General features: G+C 41.0%; 1 protein-coding gene across 1 annotated transcript in view; it reads right to left on the minus strand.

The window, feature by feature from the left end:
* Positions 1-703: 703 nt before the first annotated feature.
* Positions 704-27,428, minus strand: part of LOC134394556 (E3 ubiquitin-protein ligase RNF213-like) — a 101,812-nt gene continuing 75,087 nt past the window's right edge. Inside the window, exons 44-68 of the mRNA XM_063120118.1 lie at positions 27,025-27,207; positions 26,701-26,858; positions 26,506-26,614; positions 26,104-26,218; positions 24,024-24,240; positions 23,532-23,728; positions 22,436-22,558; positions 21,380-21,490; positions 20,812-21,054; positions 20,027-20,108; positions 19,032-19,066; positions 18,630-18,724; positions 15,821-15,980; positions 14,262-14,433; positions 11,780-11,874; positions 10,282-10,533; positions 8,349-8,481; positions 6,633-6,716; positions 6,028-6,208; positions 5,699-5,900; positions 5,426-5,503; positions 4,851-5,048; positions 3,301-3,390; positions 3,015-3,193; positions 704-2,863 (exon numbers count right to left, since the gene is read on the minus strand). Coding sequence (XP_062976188.1) covers positions 2,710-2,863; positions 3,015-3,193; positions 3,301-3,390; positions 4,851-5,048; positions 5,426-5,503; positions 5,699-5,900; positions 6,028-6,208; positions 6,633-6,716; positions 8,349-8,481; positions 10,282-10,533; positions 11,780-11,874; positions 14,262-14,433; positions 15,821-15,980; positions 18,630-18,724; positions 19,032-19,066; positions 20,027-20,108; positions 20,812-21,054; positions 21,380-21,490; positions 22,436-22,558; positions 23,532-23,728; positions 24,024-24,240; positions 26,104-26,218; positions 26,506-26,614; positions 26,701-26,858; positions 27,025-27,207 — 3,646 coding nt within the window. The 3' untranslated portion in view covers positions 704-2,709. The remainder of the gene's footprint in view (positions 2,864-3,014; positions 3,194-3,300; positions 3,391-4,850; positions 5,049-5,425; positions 5,504-5,698; positions 5,901-6,027; positions 6,209-6,632; positions 6,717-8,348; positions 8,482-10,281; positions 10,534-11,779; positions 11,875-14,261; positions 14,434-15,820; positions 15,981-18,629; positions 18,725-19,031; positions 19,067-20,026; positions 20,109-20,811; positions 21,055-21,379; positions 21,491-22,435; positions 22,559-23,531; positions 23,729-24,023; positions 24,241-26,103; positions 26,219-26,505; positions 26,615-26,700; positions 26,859-27,024; positions 27,208-27,428) is intronic.

Here is a 27,428-nt window from a genome sequence, read left to right on the forward strand (position 1 = left end):
TGCCCCACAGAAATGGAGGTGTGTGTAGGGCCTGTGGATTATGGCAAGGCTTCTTAGACACTTCTGCTCCCAGAGGTAGAAAAAAAAATCATAGTGACACAGAACTGTGAGCTACCTGGACATCCAAGATACTGCACTTACTGAATGTATAGTTGTTAAATGTGCAACTGCCCGGTGGGGGGGGGGGGGGGGGATGAGAGTGACAGAACCTTGGCAGTGCACTTTCATGGAAAGAAGGTGGTGGTTGTTATTATATTTACATTTGTATACTGCCCCATAGCTGAAGCTCTCTGGGCAGTTTACATAGGATAAAAACAAAGCATTCATCATTGTGTATACTTTTGCCTCTCATATCAGACCCAGCTCCAAAGACAAAGTAAACCCATAGCTCATAAATTGCTTTCACATAGTTAACACTGAACCGAAAACAGATCAAGCAAAAAGGTAGTGGATAAATACTACTCTTCTTTGTAGAAATTCTTTACAGTAAAGCTTTTCAAGCTTACAGTATTCGTTATGAATTGGAAAAGGTGTCTGCCCATTGTTTTGAGTTACATTAAGGGCAAAACCTCACATCTACCAGCCCAAGAAAAGATGGTACAAATACATATCAACAAGAGTCAACGTCCCAGTCTGAGAGCTTTTGCCAGTCTTTCCCTACCAAAACACACAACTTGAAGACAGTTAATACCAGTACAAATAGTTTGATAGCAAATAGTTTTATTAAAGGAGAAAAAAAATACAAAAAAAAAAATGTTTACACATTAGTAAAGCTAGCCATGTTTTACAGGTAGCATACTGGTAGACCAATCGAAGGCTTGCACGTGCTAGTGACATCACAGTCAATGCATCATCCACACACTACCATGCAAGGACCAGGAGTGTTGTTCACTCTGTCCTGTCCATGGCCTTCTTCATGTTCTGAGGTAGAGCATGGTAGGTGGCATGGCCCCAGTTGCACAGCTTTCTAGGAGTCATGTAAGGAAACTGCTGAAATGAGCCAAAGAGTTGTTAGCACACAGAAATATTAACTATATTTGGAACCCTAAATAGATTGTCAGTAGATTTTGGCCTTTAAACAGATAGAACACCAATGCTTTTCTAGCTCTAGTGAACTGAAGGAAGGCTAAGCTTGTGTGGCACGATTGCCTATTAATAAACATTTTACTAATAAAGCACATACAATCCAGAGCAGCAACAAAACATGGTTGAGAAGAGTCATTTATAGCAACAGCTGATACTTGTAGATTCTACTTTGTCTTTACCCTGAGAGAAGAGTTGAATCTAATTTATTTTGGTAAACATTTTTAAAAGTATTAATGAATAAAAATAATAATTGTTCCCCAATAGGAAAAAAAAGTTCCTTCATATTGTTAAACGGTGCAACCATTCACACAAGTGAAAGTGATACTGTCTTCTGTCCTCCTTGAAAAAGTCTTACCCACTTGCACAAAATCTCCCCCTTTTGTTGTTTCAACTATGGACATAATCTCAAACTACTGAACATGCTGTATTCAGTTGACAGGCTAACATAATGGCTCTAAATGAATTTAAATATTGCATACTATTTTTGGAAGCATACGAAGGAGATGTTTCAATACATCTAAAACATTTTGTTTCCTTCTTAAGTTCGATTAAACAAATGTGCTTGAACTGGCACTCCTCTTATAAAGTACGGTTTCTTAGCCTAAAGAGATACTTGGTATAATGAATCATGATAACAGTTACAAATGTATTATTAGTGAATCAACTGCAGTAAGAAACACAAGCTAGACCGATAACAATGAGTACAACTAAGGAATGAAGATCAAATCAAGGAAAATAGGAGTACAACACTCCCATAAGATGTTTCTGAGATTCAAGTGAATAATGAGAAGGAAGTTTCCTTAGGAGAATATACCTGTTCACTAGGGCCAAAAACAAAAGGTAGGAAGGAGACAGGCTACAGACAGCTCTGATATGTTGCCTCTTTAAAAAAAACAATAGCGTGGGCAGTGGTGTCAAGCTAGTATACCTGGTATTTACCTATGCTGAATAATGTTTAAAAGCAACCACCTGAAGAGTTGACTTGGCTGTACTTTGTCATGCCTTGTTCAGGTGTGTTGAACCAATGGTGCAGGAAATGTCACGGAAAAATAAAGTTACAAAGAAATAATGTCCCTGATCACACAAGAAGGCAGCTTTGGTAGCACTTAGGGCAAATAGAAAACTTGAGAGAGTAAGGATTAATGCTTTGTCCCTTGCCCACCTAAATGACCTGAAGTGAAAAGAGACCCGTCAGTAAGGTAGCATATAACCCCAGGTTTATAAACTATACACTATTTGTCAGGGCCCTTTGGCATTAAACCTCTAGTTCTGGCCACTGAAAGCATATTTCTGTTTTGCTTACTCCCTCTGAATGTGGTTTTCATCTCTATCTTGCATTTTCTAGGGGAGGGGGGGGAAGTATCTTGATTTTTTTTTTTAATCCTTCATTTTCTAAGGCAAAAAATCCTTCAAGTTTGTGCAAAATAGTTCATTCTTCGTATAGTGCACTGATACTTTAATTTAGGATCTCCTTGAGTTATGTAAGCTTTTTGGCCCCATAATTTATTTTGTTCAGTGCAAGGAAAGTAACATCGAAATCCAGTGCGTTGGTCTTCAATCGTTTTTTGAAAGGGGGTGGCGGGAATGAGAGGACAGACTGCCTCTATTAATCACTGTACGGCATCAACCAAGCCTTCGATCTCGTTTAAGAGTAGCAGCCAGTTTCCAGGCAGCAATGCACTGGGAGAGCGGGATCTCTTCTGGGAACATATCCTCTAATTCCTCAAGTGTGTTGCTGTCTTTTCTTTCGAGGTATGAAATAAGCGTATCCTTAAGGCTGGAAAGTAGAGCGAGAGAGAGAGAGATCACAAATATGGTCAGCTACTGTACTGTATGTGGCAGAACTGTAAGCATTTCTTCATCACCACAATGCAGCTGAGGAACAAAATCAGTACGAGGGATTTGGGTTGGTCTTTGTAGGCTCTTACCTCCATGTGGGGTTGAATTCTTCCCCAGCTTGGGCATATTTCAGCTTCAGGATGATCATTTCATGCAATTCTTGGAGGAAGGATTCCAGGCCAGCCTGGACGAGAAAGGCATTGAGGAGTTTGGTGTTCTCTACAGTGAGCTCGTCTTTATAGGACGTGCTGACCTCTGCAAAGGGATCCTGGGAAGTACATGGTGAGGAAGAGTCATAGAAGTGGCATAGTTAGGAGAAGAAAAGAGAAGAGTGGCAAGAAATATAAATTTATCCCGCCTTTCCATGCTTCCTACCCTTTTCAGATGCAGCAGCTGTTCAGATTTATGGCTAGAGAGGAGCTGCCACAGCGCAATGGTGTGCTTTAGCTGACATCGACTCAGTACCTAAAAAGAACACACAAACATTTATCTGTTGTTGTTAAAATCAGATTACTGTAAACCTAGATCTGAATTTTAGCTCAGACAGAAACAGCTAGATATTTGTTTAGATGAACTATAAAACTGAGCATTTCTTATATATGTATTCTAGAGGCACTAAGTTATTATTATAATTATTATTATTATTATTTATTTATATAGCAACATCAATGTACATGGTGCTGTACAGAGTAAAACAGTAAATAGCAAGACCCTGCCGCATAGGCTTACAATCTAATGAAATCATAGTAAAACAATAAGGAGGGGAAGAGAATGCCAACAGGTACAGGGTAGGGTAAGCAGGCACAGGGTAGGGAAAAACTAACAGTAGAAAGTAACAGTAGAAGTCTGCACAACATCAAGTTTTAAAAGCTTTAGGAAAAAGAAAAGTTTTTAGTTGAGCTTTAAAAGCTGCAGTTGAACTTGTAGTTCTCAAATGTTCTGGAAGAGCATTCCAGGCGTAGGGGGCAGCAGACGAAAATGGACGAAGCCGAGCAAGGGAAGTAGAGGCCCTTGGGCAGGCGAGAAACATGGCATCAGAGGAGCGAAGAGCGCAAGCGGGGCAATAGTGTGAGATGAGAGAGGAAAGATAGGAAGGAGCTAGACCGTGAAAAGCTTTGAAGGTCAACAGGAGAAGTTTATAGTGGATTCTGAAGTGAATTGGAAGCCAATGAAGAGATTTCAGAAGCGGAGTTAATAGCAATCTGCAAAAATTGTTTAAAGAGTTTAGCTTTAAGTGTTGTTTTTACTGAAACCTCACCCTAAAGTGTCCACCAGTAGTTAATGTTTTGTTTTTATTTAAGACTTCTATGTAGTATAACACCTAGCTATATCTACATTTGTATCCCGGGGGGGGGGGGGGAGGGGGTCGAATATAAAAGGATCTGTTAAAGGCTACTTAAGCACACCAGTTAGATACTGATTCAAGGTCACCTGATACCACAAGCATCCCAAGTCATGTTATCTTGCAGATGCATCCCAGAATCTCTTGCCATATTAGTGGGTGATAGAGCACAGCTGTTGTGTTGCACATGACTTTGCCCAAAGAACTGCCCCCCAGCATCTTCTATGACATTTCAAGGGGTCTTGGGTTGCACAACACCTCTTGGGGCAGCAGAATGTCTTGGACCGGTGCAGTGCTATTTTGTGTGAACATTTAGGTGGTTTCATAAATGCTCCCGCTGAAGAATTGCAGAAGCCTCCTTGTGACAAAAAGAGATAGACTTTCAAAAGCCAGGTTCAAGTAAGAAGACCTAACTATAAGCAGGAGGAGGACAACATTGTACTGTGTTTGGAGACCCTTCAAGCAGCTCCAAAACATGGTGCAACTATGAAGGTGATCTCCCCGACCCTAGCTCCAAGCTCAGGAGGAAGGCTGAAGTTGACTCTGTAGGAGACACAATATGGCCCTGTTCCACTGCACTCACCTTCAGCACATGAGCACTTGTCTGACTGCCCATTTGCAGGATATTTTCAACATATTCGGTCAAAGTCATCTCTGGGTCCTCTCCAGCCATAGCCAGGAATCCTAAGGTTATTTCAGTGACAGACAGAGCTTCACAGATGTCACTGTATGATTGCAACTCCCCACTGATCATGCTAATTGTGGAATTTGGAAGGGAGCTCTGTAATTCAAGGGGAGAAAAACCAATCAGCATTCATCATTCCTGTCCTTTGCTGTAAAGAAAAAGACACGTCTGCCACGTGGGCACTCCTTCAGGATATGACAAAAGGCAGACACAAGCAGCACAGGCTGTTGGAATGTTATGTTTGGTCTCTATACCACACTACCTTTGCTGTGCATTACAAAGGAATTACAAAAGCAATTTACCAGGCCTAGACAACCTCGGGCAATTACAGTCACTGCCAGGACTTACTGTCAAGTAAATAAGCATACCATTAGACTAAACCAGTGTGCAGCAAGGAAATAATTTGAACTATAACAAGTCTTCACTGGAATGCATCCAGCCACTTTCTTTCTCCTTTCATCTCTGAAGCTCACCTGCCTCAGCTTGCTCTTGAGATCACTGAAGAGATGCTCATAATTTCGATCATGCCTGTACACCAAAGTGGGTATGCCCTATGAAGGAAGGGGACAAAAGAATAGGCTCAGCGAGTGGACCTTTGCAGGCATGTCCTCTGGGCTGGGCAAGCTGGAACTCAGGCAGCAACATCAAGGTCTTCGTTACATCAAGCCTCTAAGTTTTTGTGAACAGCCCAGAGAGCTTCGGCTATTGGGCGGTATAAAAATGTAATAAAAAAATAAAAATAATACCGTCAATGTGATTAAGGGCTTCCCTTGCAGGAATCTGCTGACAACCTGCTGCTGGATTTTTTCCAGGTCAAATTCCTGGAGGGCCTCCCCTCCTTTCTCCATGCTGTACTGGCAGTTCGACAGAATCAGAGGGATCAGGTCCCTGTCCATCTCATAAGTGATCACGTGCAAATCTGCCACTTCTGTGGGGCTGACAGAGTATCTGAGGAGAAGGGGAAGGAGAGAGCAAGAATGAGAAATCCTGCTCCACTGCTCATTTGGCAGCAGGAAGGCCGTTTGGCAGCAGCAGGAAGAAGTGGGGATTCTAACAGATGCAGAGACAGACATACCTGTTGGCATCTGTTGTATGCTTTTCTATGGTGTAGACAAAGTCATTGTGCAGGCCGATGAGGTAACTGGACAAGGCCGTGGAACACAGGCCTAGACCGCGCCGGCGAGGAAGAAGGATCTCAAACTCATTCTCCTGAGTGAGGTCGTTATCACAATAACCTTTGGGGAGTTTTATTTCACCTGCAATGGTGGGCAAAGAACCATTTGTGAGCAGGAGCCTCAGACCCACTGCGGAGTTCTTCACTTTCCTTTTGGGGCTTTTAAAAACAATTATTTTTTGCTGTCAAACCCAGACTATTCTACTACTTTCTGAAGGTCAGAACTAGAAGGCAAGTGCTGAGCAATCTGGAAAAGGAATGGATCATGTTATGCTCTACCAATTAATCCTGTGTCTGAAAGGGGAACAAATGCCACAAACTACCTGAACTCTAACCCTAAAAGAAACAGAAAAGGCTAGAGAGTGTTTTTCCCCAAAAGTAAAATATGGGTGGGGGCTGCTAATAATACATAAAAAGGCCCCACCTTCCATTGGTTTTTTTTTTTTATCAGGGAACCTCCTAATCCTGCCATTCCAGTTGAGTAATAGCATAAAATGGCCACTCACCATTGGTTTCCAAGGATGATCTTAGCTTGTTCCACACATTCAGAAATGTTTTCACTCTGTTTGTCATAAGATACTTCATGCCTCCTGGATAATGCAAGAAACAAACAGCATGTGATAGACTCGAAGTTTTATGAGTTCTGCAGCTCCCTAAAAGCCCAAACTCAGCAAGTTCTAGTTCAAAGACTTAGAATGCAAGAGTAGCTCTGGCATAGGCAGACCAAGGGTCCATCTAGTCCAGCATCCTGTTCCCTACTGTGGCCAGCCAGCCAGACGCCTCTGGGAAACAAACAGGGCACAAAGGCATCAGCTCTATAATGTTATTAGTCTTCAGCATCTGGTTCCATTTAGCTAGTATGCCTAATATTCATAGAGGAAACATCTATCTATGGCTGTGATTGTAGACATGGTGGTTACCACTTTATCATGTTGCAGTGACTTCTATGAGTTTACTATGCATTGTGTAAGAAAATTACCTACAATAAGATAAGCAAGTTCTATTTGCTGATCAAAAGATTCACACTGTTCTTAAAATGAATCAAAGTTAATGAATAAGTATCTTTTACCAACTTGGGCATAATCGAGCTAGTATCAAACGCTCTAATATTCCACTGATTTTAACGACAAAGATTGAAGAATGTCCTTGATTCTCCCACTGAAGTCAAGATTTCAAAATGGTTAATTTTAGTTGGATTGTGTCCATTATGTCTACATAAATAATAGTTGTATTTGTCCTAAAGATACAATGTGAAAGTGAAAGAAAATAAAGAACTGGCAAATTAAACTATTTCTCCAAGGAATCCATTAAATTGCTTTCCCTTTTAGGCTAGCCGTGGCTTTTAAGGCATACACTTTGCACAAGTTCACTCTCTCTCCAACCACTGGGGCTCAGGAGAATTATTTTATAAGAGTGCAACATGGCCCCCCATCTATACGACAACGGGATTGCTCCTCACTGAACATAAACCCGAATTTTCGTTTTCAAATGTAGGTAAAGAATGTCACACTGCAGCAGCAACACCAATTTCCAGATTTTGTTTTTTATAATGAGTTATAAATGCGCATGGGCGCATTATCGCCTATACGAAGCTACAGAGGAGAGACAAAGGAAGCTATAAATTTTATATGTGGAGCTCCGCAGAGTCATAGAACACACAAACCAGGAGTGGGGCAGGGGAAAGGAACAAGGCAGCAGAACACGTCTCCTTCGTCTGGCTGCCTGTTTGCCCCTCTTTTTGTGAACCGCCCAGACAGCTTCGCATACAGAAATGCAATAAATATATAAATACAAGAATGCATTTGTTTTAAGAAACTTTCTCTGCGAAGCTCCGCAGAGAGGCTTCAAACTAAAATTGGCACGAATGAATGAGGCAGATTATTGGTGCGAAATCAGGAAATCGGCCAATCACGTTGTTCTACCCTCAAAGCACTGCCCACATGTCAAAATCTGATTTAACTCCCCCAAAGACATATAGCCATAACGCGGTGCAAACTCGGACATCATCTAAAAGTCACGGTAAATCGTGAATGCGAAGATGCGCATTATCGGGTTAAAAACCCGGCGCTGCGGTGAATGGACGACTGTGTCATGTAACCTAAAATGCGAATATGCGCATTTAGGTCAGGGTAAACAAGCCGTATAGATAAGCCCATGGTGTTAAGCACTTATCTTAACACTCTTTATATTCTAACTGGATTTAGGGTACGGCAGAGTCTCACCTGAGGTAAGGCTGTTAAGAAAATCTCTAATTGTGCGATGTTTCACCTCTGAAATGTTTTGGAATTTCTTCACCAAGTATTTCTGCAGGGCTAGAATCTCTGGCAAATACTTCAGCAGCCTCAATTCAGCTTCCTAGAAATGGAGCAGGGTACAGTAAATCAGAAAGGAGAAATTGAGAGATTGCAGTAGGGTCAACAGAGACGGTTTTCAATAACCAGCAATTCACATATCACAGAACTGTTCATATTCAGCAAGTCCAGAATATGTCACATATAACATGGCTTCCCATCGGTCTAATTTCATTTTAAACCCAATTTATACATGAAGTGGATTTATGCAAATCTATTCATTCTGAGCACAGATCTGCTTGATGCCCATGTACTAACTTCATTATACAAGGCATTACATAATATTTTTGTAACTGTTAAGCACCAAATAAACTACATGCCACTTTAACCTTTTTCATTTTGCTATGAATACTGAAACTAACGCGACTATTCCAGCTTCTTAAGGCTGATTTCCCTTGCACTTTTTTTGTCTTGGGAGAAGCAAGCAGATGCCAGAACTGCTCGCTGGAGAAAATACAGACTACAGTCTCTGGTACAGCAGAAAGGATTCAATTTATGCCCATGAGCTTCGTATCTTCCACATATATGGCAAATGCCTTTCTGGAAAAAAGAAAGCAATGCCCAACTTCTGGCAGAAGTGACCTGACCAGAATTCTATTCTTATTTTGCAGTATAAAGGCAGTTCTCCTGGCATCTGCACATGCAGAAGTGCAAAATATTTTTTAAAAAATTAGACACTAGCATTATTTTCTAAGCACAAAAGCAATCTGGCACCTGGGATTTTTCCAAGCCTATCATGCAAATGTTGCTTTTTACCAGCTCAGGTCAAGAGTAATCATCACATCTGACTGTGGCTGTTACCATGTTTCCTATAGGGGTATTCTCAAAAAGGTCTGTCTAATATTGTAATAAACGAAGAATACAATTAGGATTCTGTGTGCCACGTTATTCAGTGGGAATGAAGTGACTTCTGAGTAGACATGGTTACAAGTATCAACCACTGAAGTATTGATACTTCAGGGCAATAATCTCCATTCCAGCAAAGGAATGGACTAGATGAGACACTGAAATACATGTAGTCAGCGTCATGATGACTGTTCTTCCTTTTTCTCTTTTTTTACTGAAAAACAGTGGGTCCGGGCTGCTAATTTATTTTATGCTCTGTGTATGAGTGTGTTGCGTGTCCACATTCAACTCACATACACATCCCACTTGATCATTTTATGCAATCAAAATTGGGCATCCTCAACTGTTTTCTCTCCCAGGAAATGTATATAAATTACTCAGTTTCTCCCCCTCCCCAAATGTGAGAAGGCAGCTGCTGTAAAAGTAGTGGTCAGAATTTGATCAGAAGAATGGTTCAAGAGGAAAGGTTAAACAGCTGGATTGTAAGCAAAACAAACAACTAAGCACTGTTAACAGTAAAATGTGTCCTTGTCCTTAAATTCTTCTGCTTAATTTCAGCTACATCAGCATGAATAAAAGCCAGTTTAATCCAGTTCTGACAGCCCTCAGCACCTTCTGGAGGAAGAACAGATTTGGGTCTCTAGATGGCATCACCTCAGACACCAACACAAAGCTACTTTATGCTTTAGCTGTGATTTTAATATTTCAAAGCACCTGCCTGGTTTGATTCTTACTGATGTACTTCAGCTTTTGTCAAGTAGCTGACGGGAGAGTTTCTGCTCTTAAGATCAAAGTCATCACATTCATAAAACGGAGGAAAAGAGAAAGGAAGATGCAAGGCTGTGTGTTGGACAATTTCTTTTATTAATCATGAAGAGCAGCTTACACTTGGGTCCCTGTAGTTTCCAAATAATATATCCCAAGACAGGCCCATTGGAAAAGATCTGAGCATGCTCACCTTTTGCAGAAACTTCCACAGGATGGGCAACATATCCTTGCCACCTTTCTGCTGGACAACATGCCCCAAGTACTCAACTGAGATCCTCTTCCTGCAACTCCACATCCTGGAACAGTGCACAATGCTGTTCTTGGGCAGTCTGGATAGGAAGGTTGCAGGGTCCCCGTATATAATTTTCACCACCGGATTAGAAGAGATTCTCTCATCCTCACTGATTTGTCGATTTAACTCTGGAAGCGTTTTATCCAGAAGCTGATTGGGAAAACAGGGTACGTATCTGTGAGTCATGATAATGCATCCTCTTTCAATCAAGCCAGCCAACCAATGCAACTGTTTAAGGCAGATTGGGAATTGAGGTATTACAGCTGATCTAGGAATTTGCAAAGTTGTAACTCTGTCTTGAATAACTGGACCCCTTGAGAATTCTGAACTCCTTTAGCTTTCAAAGGCTGAAATGCTAGTTTATTAGGAGCTGTGGTGAAAAATGGTACAATATGGGAAGGTCTATACTTCAACATCAAATCAAGATACTGAGCACAAGATGAGACTATGCAGATGAGGAGTTCCTCAATGACTTCCATTACATTTTGTTTGGAACTCAGCTCTTGCGAAGTTCTGGCATTCACACAAGGCTCTAGGATTGCAAGAGGCAGGTTTAGCTGAAGTTGTCTCCAACGACACACCTTAACTTTCTTCCATACAAATCCATAGCTACCATTAATGAATGCAAAAATTTAATTATAGGGCTGCACTTTGGGGTAAGGTTGCAATCGTGAATAAACCAGCCTACTACTCTTGAAGGTAGGTGGTCTCAACTTCTGATGCTTGGGACTTTGTGAGGGGTGCAATCCATCTTTGTGGAAGGGCTCCCCCAGCTCCCCCATGCTTGATTATCTAGTCCAACATTCTGTTCTCACAGTAGCCGACTGGTGCTCAAATGGAAAGCCCACAAGCAAGTCATGAGTATAAGAGTACTCTCCCAGTTGTGTTCCCTAGCCCAGAGGCATACTGCCTGATACCACTGAAAGCCCGAACCACTATGATCTTGGCTTATGAACCAATGACAATAATGCCAAAGCATTTTACATTTGCAGCAGGCAGAAAGGATACATTAATCTCTCTATATTTAGCCTGCATGCTGAAGCAATCTCCTCCCTATTCTTCTCTTTGTCCATATGAGAAAGTTAGATTTTAACTGGCACGTAAGCAAGAAGTGTAGTAATTCTATCCAAAGCTAGTGGATACTGCCTATTTGCATTTCACCGGCTAGATATTACAGTCACTTTTGAGGAACAGATTCCAAACCATATCACATTTAGCAATTTGTTGTCTGCATACTCAGATAAACGAGTTACATACTGTAAATAGGTAAACATGCATGCACATTTTTTTTACTGTAATCAGGGGACTACAGTACTTTATAGATGTTGTTCAGCTTAGAAATGGAATACATGCCCCACTCAAAATACTATTTGGAAAACAAGATATTTATTTTTACCTTCAGTTCAGGAATAATAATGGTGTCTGCAACAATTCTTTCCCATTTGTTTCTGTACTCTTTTTGGGAAAGTTGACCATCAAATTGCACTGGCCCTGCAAAAGAATTATTATTGTTATTATTTATTTTTATAGCACCATCAATGTACATGGTGCTGTACAGAGTAAAACAGTAAATAGCAAGACCCTGCCGCGTAGGCTTACATTCTATTAAAATCATAGTAAAGCGATAAGGAGGGGAAGAGAATGCAAACAGGCACTGGGTAGGGTAAACAGGCACAGGGTAGGGTAAAACTAACAGTATAAAGTCCAAACAGCATCAAGTTTTAAAATGTTTATTGCATGTCAGAGCCTCTCATTCCTCCCCTCCATGCAATTATTTTTGAGAGGTGCAGCCATAGAAAGTGGTGCTATATAAATAAATAATAAAAATAAATCATAATAATAAGTAGTAACAACTGTGGATTCTTCTCAGCACTTCCTTCTGTTGTGTGGGTGGAGAGAACACCAACAGAAATGCCCAAACTTTTCTGCATGAATTAGCCTCCAAAAGATACAGGTAGCAAGGAACTTGCTTCTACAAATGCCCTCATTAAAGGAATAGTGTGTGAACCAACTCTAAAGCCTTCAAATAATTTTGTGTGAACTCCATATTATTTCCACAGTGATGCACAGAGACACATTGACTGGGTGTGGGTGACAGCAACGAGGGAAGCAGCCATTGTGACTGCTTCCCTGCTCCTGGACCTCGTGCACATTGCACACACAACTGCCATTTGCATTATTCCCTGTGCTGCAGCGTGGGGCGGCATATCGCCCTAACCTGTCGCATCGTCTGGCAGGTGTGTGTCTGTGTCGCAGCCATCCTACAATCTACAACGTGCAGTAGAGGTTGTAGAGTGAGTATGACCCTCTCTCCACTGTGCACCAGGTTTGGAAGATGTGCCTGGCCACATTGCAGTGCAGGGTATAATACAAATGGCAGGCATGTGTGGGGGAAGAGGAAGCAGCCATAATAGCTGCTTCTCCTGTTGCGACTGTCCATACTTGCCCATTATGTGTACAGTCAAGCCGCAAGCACAAAAAAATATGATGGGTGCAATTGTATGCATGTTTAGACAGAAAAAAGTCCTACAATTCCCAGCATTCGCCAGCTACTATGGATGGCTGGGGAGTGCTGGGAGTTGTAGGATTTTTTTCTGCCCCCTGAATGACTTATTCAAAGTTACACAAGAAGCCAAACACAATTCAACAAGAACAACACTCTTACATGTAAATAAACATTGCAATACAATGTAAGTTGTAAAAACTAAGGCTATGCACCACCTCGGGTCTGAAGCTGGATCCCGAACTGAAGCAGGTGGAGATCAGGCTGAATCCGGATTGGGTCAAAGTGCGCAGGACTTACTTGACCCAGCAGCCACCTCTCCATGAGAGCCACCATTTTTAAGGAAGAGGGTGGCTCTTTTGTATTCTAGATGTAATGTTCAAACTACGGTGGGTGGGGTGGTTAGTGGAGAGAGGGATGTGAACAGGGTGTCCAATGCACTCCCAGTCGGCCTTGCACCCGGGAACCCACAACAATCAATCTGCTTCAGATATCTGGATCTCGCTTTGGATCTGGATCTGAAGCAGGTCAGGCCCAATTCAGAAGCTCTGAATCAGCCTCCAAAGCAGATCAGAGGGTCCCTGCACAGCCCTAGTAAAATCACAGTGCTTGAAAAGTGAGGGTGATCATTCCTAGCTAGTGTTATTGCGAGATCACATTACACCAGTCCTTTTCCAGCTTCATTGGCTGCCAGTCCAGGTCCGGGCCCGATTCAAAGTGCTGGTATTAACATTTAAAGCCCTAAACGGTTTGGGGCCAGGTTATTTGAAGGAACGCCTCCTCCCATATGTACCTGCCCAGACCTTAAGATCATCTACAGGAGCCCTTCTCTGTGAGCCCCTGCCAAAGGAAGTGGGGCAGGTGGCTACTAGGAGGAGGGCTTTCTCCGCTGTGGCACCCCGGTTGTGGAATGAGCTCCCCAGAGAGGTCCGCCTGGCGTCTACACTGTACTGCTTCCGTCGCCAGCTGAAGACCTTTTTATTCTCTCAATATTTTAACACTTAATTTTAACTTAAATTTAAATCCTACTGTTTTAACTCTGTATTTTAATCTTATATCAATTTTGCTGTGTGGTTTTATCCGGGTTGTGCTTTTTATACTGTATTTTGTAATTGTGCTTTTAACCTGTTGGTTGTTTTATTGTGGTTTTAATTTTTGTGAACCGCCCAGAGAGCTTCGGCTATTGGGCGGTATAAAAATGTAATAAATAAATAAAATAAATAAATAAATATCATGATGAATACTGTAATTCAGTATTACATACCCTGGCCAGGGACTTACAAAGAACAACCAATAATGCAAACAAGATTATTTTGGAAAGCTGAGTTATGAATCCCACATAAAACTCTGTAAAAAAGCAAGCTACTCTACTTACATTGGCCTGCGTGCTCTTTAAGAAGGCTACACAGAATGAGATGGACGACATTAGTGGTTTCATCAGCACTCTTCCCAAGAGTATTCATCAGTTGCTCTAAGTCCTTATGAATATGCTGCATGAGAAAGCTCACTGGATCCTGAACATGTGGCTTTATGATCTGCAGTAGCGACTTGAATGACAGAAAGCAAGATTCAGAATGACCATTATGTAATTCTATTATGAGGCATGCAAACATAAAACTAGGTCTTTGGACCAATTTGTTAAGTGATCTTCATTTACCTTTAAAGTAAAACTAAATGTCTTACTCATTGAAATCCTTGGGGAAGACAAAAATCCACTGAAACGTATTGTCCACCACAGTGTGTACTACAATCTGACAACACCAAAGACAAACCCTTTTCAACTAATAGGAAACATCATCACATCCATGCAGCATGTTCACAGTCTTACTTCTCCCAATTCTGGATTGCAGGTGACCTTTCTTCACAAGGTATTATTGAAAAGCATCAAAAAATATTTCAACCGTAGTAGTGAACAGTCACATTTTAAAGGTTGAAATTCTGCATGCAAAGAAAGCAGATCAGAAAATGGCTCAAAGAGAGCTACACTGTAATTCAGGCAATTCCCACCAAGCAGAGGTTCGCCTATGAGCATTATTCAGCTTGTTCCACCCAGGCTCTTGGCACGCAGGCTACTTTCTGAACCAGCAGGACCCATGCTTGAGGGCCTGGAAAAGAGAGAGCTGCTGCTGACCCACCCAGAGGATGACCTTCACCTGACTGCCTGGTCACCCTGAGGCACACCTAGTAAGGCAGCAGCTTTTGGGGACACCTTAACACAGGAGGAATCTATGGGAGCACCTCTGCACCTTATTCTCCATGCACACAGGGGCACAGAACTGTGGATGCAACACATTAAAGAAGTGTGTTATATCACAATGATTAACCATGCTGTGACTGATACAACAACCTCTGTTGCTAGTACATGCTATTGACCCGGTTCACATGCAAGTAATAACCCATGGTTAGCAAACTGTGGGTTCTTTGGGAATGTGTGGGAGCGAACATGGATATTGGCTTCCACCTGCTTGTTCACTTCCACTGTGCTAATCAACTAAGGGATGCCCTATCCCTGGCTTGTTCTCCATGATGTGTGATCCCAGAACTCTGGGTTGTTGAGGAAGTAGATCCAACCCAGAGTTTGAACCTATGGTTTGTTCTTGTATTAAAACAGTCATTTCTCCCTCAACAACCCAGAGTTCTGGGCTTGCACATCATGGAGAACAACTCAAGGAGCCACAGGGCATCCCTGGGTTATTTAGTGCAGTGGGTGAGCATTCAGGAGCCAGCACACTTGCTCGCTCCCAAACAACCCACTGTCGTTAACTGTGGTTTATTTGTTGTGTGTGAACCATGTCATACTCTCCTTTGCCTAATATTGGGAGGAAGCTTGATTTTTTAAATAGCTCCACTTCAGGTAAGTCTTCTCAGCTGCCTACACTGCTTTGCTTTTCAGGTAGAATTATGTGGTTGTAGCTTTCAATTAAAAAGAAATACCTGTGGATTTTTTGTGGCTCCCACAAGCAATGCCAAATGAGTGAGCAAGCGGATCACAAGTAAGACAGATGGAGACATCTCCCTGTCAGATGCTATTTCGGCTCCTCTTTTTCTAGGGTCTCCAAGCACGTGGCCAGTTTGTGTCCTGTCCCTTGAAAGCCTGCATAAAATACAAAGTGAGTGTGCATAGTTTCTAAAAAGAGACACTTTTCTAAGTTTTACAATCTATGATTCCTTGACACCATCGGCCATTAATTGTCATCTTACAAAGGACAGTCAATCTTTGTTTAAAAAAGGGGGAAAAGCCTGGTATAGATATATATTGTTTATGCATTGTTATAAAACTGGAACCTAAGAACGTCAGAAGACCCATGCTCGATCAGACCAAGGGTCCATCTACTCAAGCATTCTACTCACTCAGTAGCCAACCAGTTATCCATGGGAAAAGCAGGGCATGAGTGCAACAGCACCCCTCCACCCATGTCCCTCAGCAACTGGTTTACATAGGCATTGCCTCTGATACTGGAGGTAGCATATAGCCATCAGGATTAGTAGCAATTGATAGCCTTCTCCTCCATGAATTTGTTCAGGCCATCCAAATAAGATTACTATTTGTTTTTACCAAAGTTACCAGCATAAAAGAAATTGAAATACATCACAGAAACATTAAAATTGGCAAATCAGTTCATAGCAGAATCCTAGGATGGTAAGCTACCATCAACCTCTAAACAAGTCATAACTGGTGAGACAGAGCCTTGTTCCAGAACATATACACCAGGAATATCTGCATGGGCCTTGCCTCCCAAGGTTTTGGGAAGAACTTCTACCACATGTACACACAAACTCTCATGTGTACATATACCATGACAAACCCAGAAATAAAATGATCTTTTACAGAGGTGTGGTGCACACATAGGAGATTACACACTGTGCTTCAACAAAGTGGGCTCAAGAACAATGATCAAGGGTAAATAATACAAGTCTGATTTTAGCCCAAAATGTTTTACAAAAGAAAAGACTAAGTGGTATACCAACCACTTAGCACTTGGGCACATTATTCAGCACACTGTTTCTAATAGCAATAATAGAGATAGAGAAAGATGGAATTGAGGAATTAAAGCTTGCTGAATAAGGAGCAGGGAAGGTGTGAGGGAAATGTCAAGATAGGGCTTCAGTATCTATGTGCCACAGGGATTTGGTTTGTAATGGTACCAAGTGGGTCATGAGAAGGACAGAAAGTACAGATCCAGAGATATTTCATAAGAAGGAGACAGAGTCAAAGTGAGTATATTTAACCTTCTTTCAGACTAAGGGAAAGACAAAAGATCTCACTTCCTGGTTGGTCATGGATCCTTGGAAACTCACAGCAAGTCTGTTACTTCTGGTCGACAGGCTTTTGGTCACAAATTCAAAATAGGGTAAACACTCCTGCTGTCTAAACACTTTTGACTACCAAGTTGCCCAGTAATAGTGAAATGGACAAGCTTTTTGTGTTTGCATGTAGGGCAACTATTACAGTGGTAATAGAATTTAATAACAATAATAATAAACTATTATAAGATGCTGAAATCAAACAATTTGGTCATAAAAATAGAATTTGGAATGGAGAGGCTGAAAACAACTCACTGGATTTTGCTCACCAAGCAAAATTGGAGACAAACAAGGAAGTAATGAAGCAAGGAAGGGAAGGCGCGAGGAACATGGGTATGTAGGTGGTTGCACCGGACTCAAGACCTTGAAAAACCTGGAGTACAATGCCCAAGACTCCTAGTTCACCAAAAAACATGAATTACTGGACTCAGAGTTAGCAACTCATAAGAAGTGGCACAACCACCATCAAGGCAACAGTAGTCAGAGTGGCAAAGTGTGAGCCACAATGGAGGTTGTGAAGTCCTTTCTAGCTATACAAAGCAACCGACCTATCTGGATATTGAATAAAGCAAATCTCTCTAGGTGAACAAGGCAAAGTGGTGGTTTCAAGCAGAAGGGAGAAAAAGAAAATCCGGCACTGGAAATGTGGGCTCAGCACCAGAGTAGGAAAGGGAGAGTGTGAGGAAGGATCATGAAGAATAGCCTTGAGAGCCAAGTGAATCCTGTGCTGATTTTGGAGCTGTGCAACAGTGAGTATGCTAAATCCAAGGACCACAGCAGCTAGGTACATGAACCCAAGGTCAGTTATGGGCTTTTCCACTTCAGTTAAAAAAGGAGTAAAACTTTTGAGATTGCACAAAGGCTGGGGTGTACTTAAGGGAACAAAAACGTGGTTCCAAGGATAAATATAAGCTTTTGTTAGACTCCTGGCTACTTGACTGAGTTAAAGCCAGGTTAGGTACGTATAACAGAAGTGATGCTTCTGGGAAACAAATAGGTAGAAGTACTCAGAAAGATGGGAGTACAATGACAGATGCCAAGATGATACTTTAGCCTTCTGATATATCTTGAGTTGAGTGTGCTTCAGGATGTTTCCCTCTGGGGCACTGAATTGGATTAAGGTTCTCTGACGTGGGTGTTGACTCGGTAGTTAGGAAGGCATTTGCATCTATTAATTCCTAAGCTTTGCATACTGCAGTTGAGCACCTCAACTGCACACATAGGTATAGCTCCCCTATCCAGGAGCCTCATGTCTCTTTCAAGTCTCTTGCTCATGCTGCCTTTCTCTGAGCAAAATGGATACTTTAGTCAAGGTGCTAGTGGGATTCCAACAAAAAAAAAGAACATAAACTGCATGTATACCGGAACCATGATGGCTAAGCTTCTCAGTAACACTCCATAAATAAAAGAGGTTGAAGTAAAGAAAAAAACCACCTACTGTGCTTTTTGAAAATCTGGCAGTGCCCTGTGGTTGTCACCTCCAATTGGAGCTTGACAATCAACACATAAACCTCGTTGCATAGGACGACCACACTGAAAAGGAGAAAACAAAGATTGCAAATGAGTCAAAGTAGGCCTTCTTGCTTCTGCCTACCATATAGTCCAATAGTCACATGGCTAGGATAATTATCTCTCTCAAGTTGCTAAGCAATTGTAAAAAGTAAGGCAAAGTTCCTTATTTAGTTGACCTGCAAGGGAGCCTTAAACAATATATAATATTGGGAGAGCACAAAGTGTTATGCAAAATATAGCACAGATTGCATTTAAAGAAATAAAATAAAATGAACACACACACACACACACACACACACACACACACATACAGAGTGAAAGCTCTTACCTCTCCAATAGTACAGGGGTGGCCATTTGGACATGCTGATTTAAACAAAGAAAAGGAAAAGAAATCAGCACAATAGGCATGTAGTGGGTAGACGGAGCAGGAAACAGAGAAATGTAACATGTAATGGTCCCTTGTCATTATAGATCTTTCCTAAGTAAAAAATAACTAGGGAGATGTCAATTTGAAGTACCCAGCAATTTATAGTAACAGTTAGTTTGATCTTCAGGTCATCTTCATAAACAATAGCAAAACATATTTTACAGAAATGAAACATGCAAATTGTTCACCAATTGTAACTTATGTGGAAGACTAAGTGTTATTTAGTTTTTATTCCTTGCAAAAGAAATTGCGAGGGGGACTCAGTGGACTGTCATGCTGTATTAGATGGGTATAATGGGTGTGTGCAACAACATACCAGCATGGCTAAATTGCCCGTGTTTCCAAATGCTTTTCTACTGTTGTTCTATCCAAAATTGTGTTTCAATATGACATTATCTCCTGGGACTTCAGTGGCTCAGCAGAATAACATCCTGCCCCCAGTGAACAAATGCTGGCCATTCTAACAACCAACTCTATCACACAGTCTCATTACTGGACTTCACTTAAAAAAAACAGATCTGGATATTTTCAGAGATAATTAGGATTTTCCACAGATTAGCACCACTCTACTTGATCCCGTGATATGTACGTCAGCAAAATAGAACTTTCCTTCTATGACTTGTATAATGTAGATTTGTAAATGTTTTAACACTACTTCCAGTTTTATGGAAATGGCATTTCAATCAGGTTCTTTTCAAAAGGCCACATTGATACACATGACCCTATGTCCATTAGCCTAAATTGATACTAGAAGGTAATTTGACACAAGAGAACACAATATCTGAAAATAGCAAAATGAAGCTTCTCTGCACCCTGGAAAGTTTCTACTTTGGAGAAACCACAACTGAAACAATGGCTTTCCCCAGCTTAATGCCAATATTGGGCATGGTACTTACTATACCAGTGAAGTCCTGCTGTTGCCTCCCAGTTCACAGCCTGAGCTAGTAAGTCCTCTGGCATTGTTGGCAGAAAAGCATTCTGCAGAAGAGAATGAGGATCAGAGTTATACTATAGTAACATATAGTGAGTGGCATCTTTCTTACAGCAGACACTGATTTGATTGGCCTGAGACTTGTTCATACCCAGATACAGTTAACACATTTTCTCATGTAACCAAAAAAACGGAAAAATTAGAAGACTAGAATATACCACCAGTCACACCAAAATGTAAAGGAATGAACAGAAAGGGAAATGCAAGTAAAGTAGTAGTGATTTAAAGAATGGACAAGAACGTTAAAGGAAAGCTCAGCATGCGATGTTTAAGCTTGTTGAGGTTCTCCATATTCCTCCTTGAAGTTTGTTTTGCCTCACTTGCACCCCGGAACATTAACCTCTTTTCTCCCCACGATTAGGAAAAATGCACATTTTTGATCAGGAAAATGAGCATTTTTTTAATGTGCACACCCAAAATCCACACATTTCCCCCATAGGCAAATGCTTGAAAATGTGGATGGGGGCGGGAGATTGTACACTTGTGCAAGTGTTCAATTCTGTAGAATCATAGAATAGTAGAGTTGGAAGGGGCCTATAAGGCCATCAAGCCCAACCCCCTGCTCAATGTACACAAACACAAATTTGGAAAATTGTGAAAGTTTTCCAGGACTTGCACTCCTGCTCACTTTCAGGGTTTGCATGATCTGCAAATACTAATAAAATCTCTACTCAGCAGACATTGCTTCACCTGCATGGTGTTGGGCGAGAATGCCAGATTCCTTAGAGGTTCAAGGATTCGATTCTGTCCAGACAGTAAAACAGCTGCTGTGTGAACTGCCATTTCAACCACCATCCTCTTGTGACTGGAATCCTGAGGACTCAGCGTCAGTGAGGGGAGACTGTTGGCCACAAGAGATTCTGCAAATGCTTCCAGTTCTTGAGAAGGAAGGACTTCGGAGTTCTGGATAAACTCTCTAAGAACATCACATTGCTGAAATGAGAAGATTTATTTTGTTTAACAAAATGTAAAACAAGATCTGTCAGCCAGTCTCAAAAGACCCATTTCACTGCTTATATGAAGTATTGTCGACTATGATAATTGAACATTTGTAAAGGGATTATTAATAATGTATATAAAATAGAGACTTTCAACAAATTTTTCAAATAAAAGCTGCTGAGGAAAACCACAACCAACCTTTATTCAGTCCACCCCTGTTTCATTTCTATTGTTGACAGCCCCAAACCTCCTCTCTCTCCAAGAAGCAGCACTTGTGGGCAAATCAACATGCCATCTGACACCAGAACAAGGCATTTACCTTCTGCTTTGGCTGAAGATTTGGGTCCTTGCATCCATACAGAGATGTTAGCTCTCGGAAGACAGCTAAGAGAAAATGAACAGCTTGTCCAGACCTGGAGCCATTACATGCCTGAAAAGACAGAAGTTGCTAAGATTTGGAGAAGAGGGAGAAAGATTATTGATAGAGGAACTTCCATCACTGTTTGGTAGCAGTTATGGATATTGATGCAGAGGACAACAGTAAACTTATGCAAACATGACATTATAGCCACCCAAGAGCAGCCTTGAAAACAGTTCCACAAAGTGTTACTTGGTTACCTTTCTTTTCTTTTTCTAACTAGCACAGTAGTACACATATATGTATATTAGAAATATTTGCGGCCATAAAAGGAAACTAACTAAACCAAACCAAACCACTTTTTAACCTGGAGGCAATTCTTACTTGGCATGGGCAGCTAGGCAAGACGCTGTCTGCAGACTTGCATAAGAGCCACTGTACCAATCTGATATTTGTACCGATCTGATTACATTAACTGGTTCAGGTTTATTGCAATGGACATTTCTCCACGCATTCTAAGTTTCTCCCTGAAGGTAGCCCCCAACCCTAACCTGGAACACTATATGAAGCATGCCACAAATGGCACAGGTGAAAGAAAAACACTGATTACAGGATAACTAAAATCAATGTTTCTAATAGGATACACAGCGCATTAAAGCACAGGTTCTATTTGCTACTCCTGTTGTTCCAGTCAATGCAAGAATGGCTTGTCCTTCAAACAATTTTGGAAAGTAGTATATAAATACTGTAAAACATAATTCTAGTTTTTCAATAGAGGATGACTGACACTTGCTGAGAAGCCCAGGGAGAAAGTATCAGAAAACTGATGGATGTTTGGTTAAGAGACAAGTAAAAAGGAAGAGAACTTCTTTCATCCAGCCCAGCTATAGGGAGGGAGGGAATGAAACATCAACAGGAGCGTATGGTGTCCTAAATGCTTTTATTGCTACAGAATCAGAGAGGGACCTCTTCAGGTCAATAAAGAAGAGTTGTGTTAATCGGAATAAAGGGTCTTACCTTCATTGCTGCTGCAACACCGTCTATCTGGCATTCTATCATTGCTTTCCCCATAGCATCACGCACTGTTCTGTAGTTTTTGCCACATACCAAGAATCGATCAATCTGACCATGCTCATGCCTCTGAGGCCACAAAACACAAAGAAGTCCCAACTTCAAAAAGTGTGAATACGAAAACAAGTTCTAAAGAATGTGGTATAATTACAGAATCTGCCTAACAAAAGGAAGATCCAGGATAGTACATAGTTAAACTGTAGTGATGGCCACCTGCATTTGGATTTCAACCTTTAAGAATTTGAAGTTGACTATAGTGTAATTAAGCATAGATCAAAAAGGCACAGGTTCATAAGGGCGTAAGAAGAGCCATGCTGGATAGGCCAAGGGTCCATCTAATCCAGCATTCTGTACAAGGAGTCGTCAACTAGCTGTTGACCAGGAGCCCACAAACAGGTCACGGAGGCAACAGCACCCTCCCGCCCATGTTCCCCAGCAATTGGCATATATAGACTTACTGCCTCTAATACTGGAGGTAGCACATAGCCATCAGGGTTAATAGCCATTGATAGGAATTTATCCAGCCCTCTTTTAAAGCCATCCAAATTGGTGGCCATCACTACAGTTTAACTATGCGCTGTCCAGGATCTCCCACAAATCAGCTTCATGGGACGACCTCAGGTTCTAGTATGTTCAGAGAGGGAGAAAAATGTCTCCCTATCCACATTCTCCACACCATGCATAAAAATTTGTACACCTGAATGTCCATGGGTCATTCAATCTGAGCTACTAGACATAAAGCAGGATAGCCTATATTTTAAAGCAGCCCTGAAAGATGTCGGCCCAGTCATTCTATTTGATCACTAAGCAAGACAATGAATTCAGCTTAGGGAGCCAAGTCTCAATATAAACCAAACAAATTCCTTTAATTTTTTTTACAAATTCCTCTTACCACCCAACTCCATTTATTTATTTATTACATTTCTATACCGCCCAATAGCCGGAGCTCTCTGGGCGGTTCACATTTGGACCTCCTGTACCAAACCACTACCCAGAAATCAACATCTCGAAGTTGCTAAGAGTAGAGAAGGATCTGCAATACCTGTTGCTGTTGAATTATTTCCGATGGAAATATCCAGTGACACTGACGTTCACTGGAAAGCCTCTGCGTGAATTCCATCCCATACTGATTGGTAAGCTTTCGGACAAGATAAACTCTACACCAGTCATTTTGAATCTGACAACAGAATTCCATCACTCTTTGCAGGTAGAGTTTCTTCTCTGTTTCTTTACTACCATCTACAAAGAGAAGGGAAATAAAGCCTTATTTGCTAACTATGCTCAGCGATTGATAACTGGCATTTTAAGAAGCACTGAACAGCTGTCTTGCAAAGTTTTGCATTTGAAAGAGGAGAACACACTCTAGTGGCAGAACAGGAAGACTACAGAAGTGCAAAAGCATTATTTTATTCCTTTGTTAAATATGGACTCAAAAGAGAAGTCCATCATATAAATAATCTATCAGTAAAAACTGTCTTTTACACCAGTTCTTTGGCACATTTCCATTCTCTGTGGTCACCATAATCCCACTTGCCTGAGGTTCCATGAAGTTCAAAGAGCAGCTCTGCAGCTCTATCCATACATAGTCGGATCTTGGCGACTCCCTGCAAGTACTCAATGGTAGATTCTTGGGAGATTTCTTGGCTGGTGCCGCTCCACTGCAAGTAGTTCACCAAGAAGCACCCATTCTCTCTGAGACGGTTTATCTTGATTTCCTCAGAGAAAGCTCCTGATTTCTCACAGATCGAATCCTAGAAAAAAAGAAAAAAATGTATTTAACAATTTCAACTAAAATATTTCATATCATACAGCTAAAGCTCTTAAATTAAGCAATCTGTAGGACTGTGTGCAATCTGCCTCTTCAGGTTTGTGTGCGTATTTATTTATTTATTTAAAACATTTATATCCCGTCCTATATCATTAAGATCTCAAGGCGGCGTACAGATAGAAGCATACAGTATAAAACAGTAAATATACACAGCTAAAAATAAATTAAACCATGAACTAAGTTAAAACAATATATAATTTAAAAGCAGTAAAATAATTAAAACAGTTAAAACAATGTCCCATCTTGGTGAATTTAACTATTAAAGGCTTTGTTTTTCACTTGGTACCGGAATAAAATCAGCGTTAGTGCCATTCGGGTCTCCAAGGGGAGGGCATTCCACAGTCAGGGGATGACAACACTAATTTAGCACCCAGGAAACTGCTGGATGAAAATTAAGGCAGTCTACATAATTTATTCTACTTCCCAGTGATGGTATTTGTTGAAATAAAAATCTGTAATATTTTGGTGAAGACTGGACCATTTGAAAGACTGTCTTCTCTCATATGAGCCTGCCTAGTTCTTAAGATCTTCTGACAAGGCCTTTCTTTTGAGAAAGCTATCTTTAGAGGCGTGTTTGGTGGTGATCTGAGAGAGGGTGTGGAACGCTCTCTCTCTCAAGGGAGGCTAGGTTCACACCCTCTTGGCTGTCCTTCTGCAGGCAGGCAAAGACTGTTTTATTCAAGAAGGCCTTTAGCCCATAAGCGGGCCTGTTCGGCTGGGTGCTGTTTATTTTTGTATTCTGTAATTATTAAGCTTTTATTGCATTTTAATTCATTGTTTTATTGTTTTAATCAATTTTAATTTTGCCTGTAAGCTTCCTGGAGTGTCATTTTTTTCTAGTAAAAAGGTAGGACACAAACCAATGAATGACTAAATGAATAAAATAAAGAGGCAGGACAATACAATCAGGGCAAGAAGTGGAGATGGAGGAGCTGCCAAATCCATAGCTCTACCAGGTTTGCCCTGGCCAGACAAATGGGGCGGGGTGGTGGTGGTGCAGGGAGAGCAGCTGGAGAGAAAAGAAGTACACCAGCTTCAGGGCAGGTATACTTTATCCTCTGCTATGGGAGTGTGGTGGGGAAATGGGAGGGCTACATTTTCTGCTTTTTAAAATAATGCCAATAGCAAAGAATTTGCCATCATGTGAATTTCCAATTACCAAAATTTGCAAAGTTTTAGTAATACAGTAACCCAGTACTTGTTACTGCTGCTAACACAAAGACTGTGGTACAAGCTTCATTTTTGTAGAACAAGGAAAGCTACTTTCCCTATACCTGATTCAGCAGTTGATAGCTTGGTAAATATATAAATATAGGGGTGGGACGGGGACTGGGCTGACGTGGAAAAGCCAATCCACCCTGTTTTTCTTACTTCAGTCCTTTTCCTTACTTCCACAGAAGTCAATTAAGAAGTGGAATGGACTAAAATAGATCTTAAGCAGTTACTGGTCTAGTCAATTTCCTTGCAAAACACATGAGGAGGATACGATGACAGCAATACAATACCTCCCGCATGTCTCTGAAAAGGTAAAGTACTGATTTTCCAGAGAAAATCGAAGAGCACAGTAGCCAAAGCATAGGGCATAAAAAAGGTAGAACAAATGTAGACTTTTAAAACCAAGAGTTACCTTAACTCATTTCCTTTTAAGGAAGGCAACAGACTCCTTTTAAAAAATAACACAGATACAATTGTAAAGAGATTTGTTTTCTAGAGACCTCAAGTAAAGCATTCCCATTGGCCATGTCACCTTCTACAAAAGAAGAGAAGATTGAGAAAATATACTTACCTCCAAGCAGTTGACAAATAACATGTACAGTTCTATTTTATCTTCTTTTTCTAGGAGGCAACTTGCTTCTACTTGTGATAAATATTCTTCTATATAGACTTTCACATCGTCAAAGCTAGGAAAACAGAGAAACCTCCTTTTATTAATGAATAAATCATGTGCTTCTACTGATATTAAGCATATTCTAAAATCTAAAATCGAAATGTGGCCACCAGTGCATTTCAAATAAAACTGGACAAGAGGTGGGATGGGTTGGGGTTACAGCAATTTCTGAAAAGTGATAACTGAGCCCTTGTGAGGAGCACAAGGTCTTCAAGGAAGCTAGAGCATCAGTGATGTTAACCCAAAAGGGAAAGCAGGATGCCTTGACCCAGCTTACACATTCCAGGTAAAACCCCTTACCTGTATTTTAGAAGCAACTTTAGCACCACAGAACGGATTACAGGAGTTTTATCCACCACATCATCGAAAGGGGACAGAGATTTCGTATGTACAGTGGAGTTACCAGAACCTAGAGATATAGTGCAATTCAGTCTAGAGCAATAATGAAGCAAGTTCATTCAAGGTAGGGCAACTGATTAGAGTATGTGAGCATACCTCTCAAAAGCTTCGCATGAACAAACAGCAGATTCAGCAGCTCTTGGATCACAGCTTTTTCTGGGGGCTCATTGTCTTTGAAGCACATTGTGGAAACCAGGTCTATGAAAAAACTGTTGCAAAACTTACGGAACTGGGCGTTTTTTTCTATGGCAACGCTGTGGGGAAAATGGGTGAAATATTTACCTTTCCAGTGAACTGCAGAATGTGCATCACATGAGAGTAATACTAACAAACAGAAAGCCAATAGGTCATACGAAGTCCTCAGAAATTAAGATCAGAAGTAAAAAAACATCAAGATTATCATTAGGGATAAAGCTTTACCTGAACTCCTTGGATACTGTGGGAGTATAATCATCTGGTAGGTTAGTTAGGCATAATGGACAGAACATCTGCCCTGTCACCAGCCATCGTTTGATACAACTGTGACAATACACATGATCACAGAGAAGGTTCACTGGATCGTTAGGATCTCCCAAACAAATTGGACATGGCTTCAAACCATACCTGTCAATCCAAAAATAACAGTCAATGCAAATATATACATGGATTTAAACATTTAAATATATGGATGTATATTTAATTACAGACCTACTACCATAGAAAATAAGAAAATATATGCATTGTGTTATCCCATTTCTCCCCGAAAGTAAAAGCAGTACTAACAATACTTTTACTTCTGAATGACTGCTTTCTCCCATATGGATTTGTTGTAGACAGAAGGACTG

The sequence above is a fragment of the Elgaria multicarinata genome, chromosome 3 (assembly GCF_023053635.1).
Source record: "Elgaria multicarinata webbii isolate HBS135686 ecotype San Diego chromosome 3, rElgMul1.1.pri, whole genome shotgun sequence".
Classification (NCBI taxonomy): Eukaryota; Metazoa; Chordata; class Lepidosauria; order Squamata; family Anguidae; genus Elgaria; species Elgaria multicarinata.